Here is a 2,500-nt window from a genome sequence, read left to right as displayed (position 1 = left end):
TAAAAAAATATATCTACTTTATATTAACTTCATAATTACAAGGTACGTTGCAGCGTTATATCACCCCTCTCTCTCTCTCTGTATGTCTCTCAATCTCTCTCTCTATCTCTCTCTCTCTCTCTCTCTCTCTCTCTCTCTCTCTCTCTCTCTCTCTCTCTCTCTCTCTCTCTCTCTCTCTCTCTCCTTTACCCCTCCTCTCTCTTTCTTTCTCTATCTGTTTGTCTTCCCCTTCGCTCTCTCTTTCTTTCTCTATCTGTTTGTCTTCCCCCTCGCTCTCTCTTTGTCTATCTGTCTGTCTGTCTGTCTGTCTCTCTCTCTCTCTCTCTCTCTCTCTCTCTCTCTCTCTCTCTCTCTCTCTCTCTCTCTCTCCTTCTACCCCCCTCTGTTTGTCTCCCCCACCCCTCTCTCTCTCTTTCTCTGTCTGTCTCTCTCTCTCTCTCTCTCTCTCTCTCTCTCTCTCTCTCTCTCTCTCTCTCTCTCTCTCTCTCTCTCTCTCTCTCTCTCTCTTCTTTTTCTTTTCTCTCTCTCTCTCTCTCTCTCTCTCTCTCTCTCTCTCTCTCTCTCTCTCTCTCTCTCTCTCTCTCTCTCTCTCTCTCTCTCTCCCCCCTCTCTCTTTTTTTCTCTATCTGTTTGCCCCCCCCCCCCCTCTCTCTCTCTCTCGCCCTCTGTGAGTGAGTGTATGTGCGTGTGTGTTAATAAAAAGGAAAAACAACGCAAAGTAGAAGATAGTGTGAAGTAGTTGCCTATTCACATTTATCCCTTTCCTTCTAACCCAGGGAGATTGTAATCCCTATTTTCAAAACGTAAGTAACAACTGAACAAACACGCGGAAATAATAGAAGAATGTCTTAATCAACAAAATAAGAGAGAGAGAAAGCGAGAGAGAGAGAGACAGAGACAGAGACAGAGAGAGAGAGAGAGAGAAAGAAAGAGAGATAGATAGATAGAGAGAGAGAGAGAGGAGAGAGAGAGAGAGAGAGAGAGAGAGAGAAAGAGAGAGGAGAAAGGAGAAAGACAGAAAGAGAGAGAGAAAGAGAGAGGAGAAAGGAGAAAGACAGAGAGAGAGAGAGAGAGAAAAGGGCTTTAGAGGAGAAATCACACAGATTCTTCGAGTCTAGCCTCTCCAGCCGTAAGTAACGAACAGGTGCCTTTGACACAAACCTCTCTCGAGTGAAGCTGAAGAAGTCCTTGTAGCTTCACAGGGTCCATGAAATCACCGCTTGGCTCCCGGACGCTCATCCAAACACACGACGAAGGTGCGCCTTTTGGCATGGAGAGCTCGGGGAAGGACGAGTGTGTAGAGGAGTCGCTGCGAAGCTGGAATTCGCGAGAAGAACTCGGGACATCAAAGGAGAGGAGTGGAGGGGGACTCAGTTCAGTGCCGTGAACGCTGACTATTTCGATCTTCAGCGCTGACTTTCCTAAGGCTCTCTGGATGCCCGATACTAGTTTTCCCAACACGCCTCCGCCATCCTGAGTGAGATAATAAAGTTCACAGGGTTTGCTTCCGTCGCCATTTTGGAATTTGTCAGATAGACGAGGGTGGTGCAATGGTAATGAGAAAAAGGGTATGCATTTGCATGATAATAGGAGAAAGGAATAATGGTTATGTAATGCGAATGAGTAATTGTTATAAAGAAATGAATAGGAGATTCGAAAAAAAGCTTAATAAGAGCATAGTACATATTCTCTGCATTCAATGTATAAATAATACTGCTTTCATTTTGCTGTCACATCAGTGTGTTACGACAGGTATTCTGTATCTATTCTTTTTCATCATTTGTCGTCCCACTGTGAGCTTATTTTGGAACAAAACACAAAGACAATTCCGACAAAATACTACAGCAGGATACACAAACAGATTAGATAGAATAAAGCTACAGTCAATTTCAATGTTGTCTCTTCGATATGAACTTTATTTGCGTTTAAAGACAAAAATGGCACATGAATTCATTCCATTCTTTTTGGTACGGGAATCATTGCTTGCATTAATCATGGAAATCCATTTTTTATAAATCTATGGGTCAGCTTAGAATTAAAGCTAAAATGTGCATTTCTGCAACCCTTTTTTCCTGTAAATTGCAATGCAGGGATATCACCAGAAACATATTCTTTGATTATGAATATGAAAATAGAGATACAAGGGAAATTTCGTGTATGCATTACTCTTTAACTTGTAATGAACTTGATGTCTATTTACTTGCACGCTCGTTTCAGCTTCTGAAGTCAAAGACTATAATTTACTATAATGTAAATGAGAAGGGACAGATATGAATAAATTATTGATAGGTATCTATTTCTACGAAGGATGTAATTTCACATTAATGTAAGAATGAAGAGATAGTAGCAGTTCCTTTCACCTTCTTCATTAGTAATATGGATATATATATACACGTTTGATATTGGTAAAAATGAAAGGTATGTCTGGTTGCACTACAGACTTTCTGAGACGTGTGTGTGTGTGTGTGTGTGTGTGTGTGTGTGTGTGTGTGTGTGTGTG

At 41.6% G+C, this 2,500-nt stretch overlaps 1 protein-coding gene across 1 annotated transcript in view; it reads right to left on the bottom strand.

Moving 5' to 3' along the window:
* LOC122255226 (putative neural-cadherin 2) overlaps positions 1 to 2,500 on the bottom strand; it is a 108,213-nt gene that overhangs the window by 37,437 nt on the left and 68,276 nt on the right. The window contains exon 13 of the mRNA XM_086551704.1: positions 1,162 to 1,473. Coding sequence (XP_086407830.1) covers positions 1,162 to 1,473 — 312 coding nt within the window. The remainder of the gene's footprint in view (positions 1 to 1,161; positions 1,474 to 2,500) is intronic.

The sequence above is a fragment of the Penaeus japonicus genome, unplaced genomic scaffold (assembly GCF_977035675.1).
Source record: "Penaeus japonicus unplaced genomic scaffold, GWHDUDI00000001_assembly GWHDUDI00000025, whole genome shotgun sequence".
NCBI classification, from domain to species: Eukaryota; Metazoa; Arthropoda; class Malacostraca; order Decapoda; family Penaeidae; genus Penaeus; species Penaeus japonicus.
Note: the sequence above shows the minus strand (reverse complement) of the source record. Positions and strands in the feature narration are given on the sequence as shown.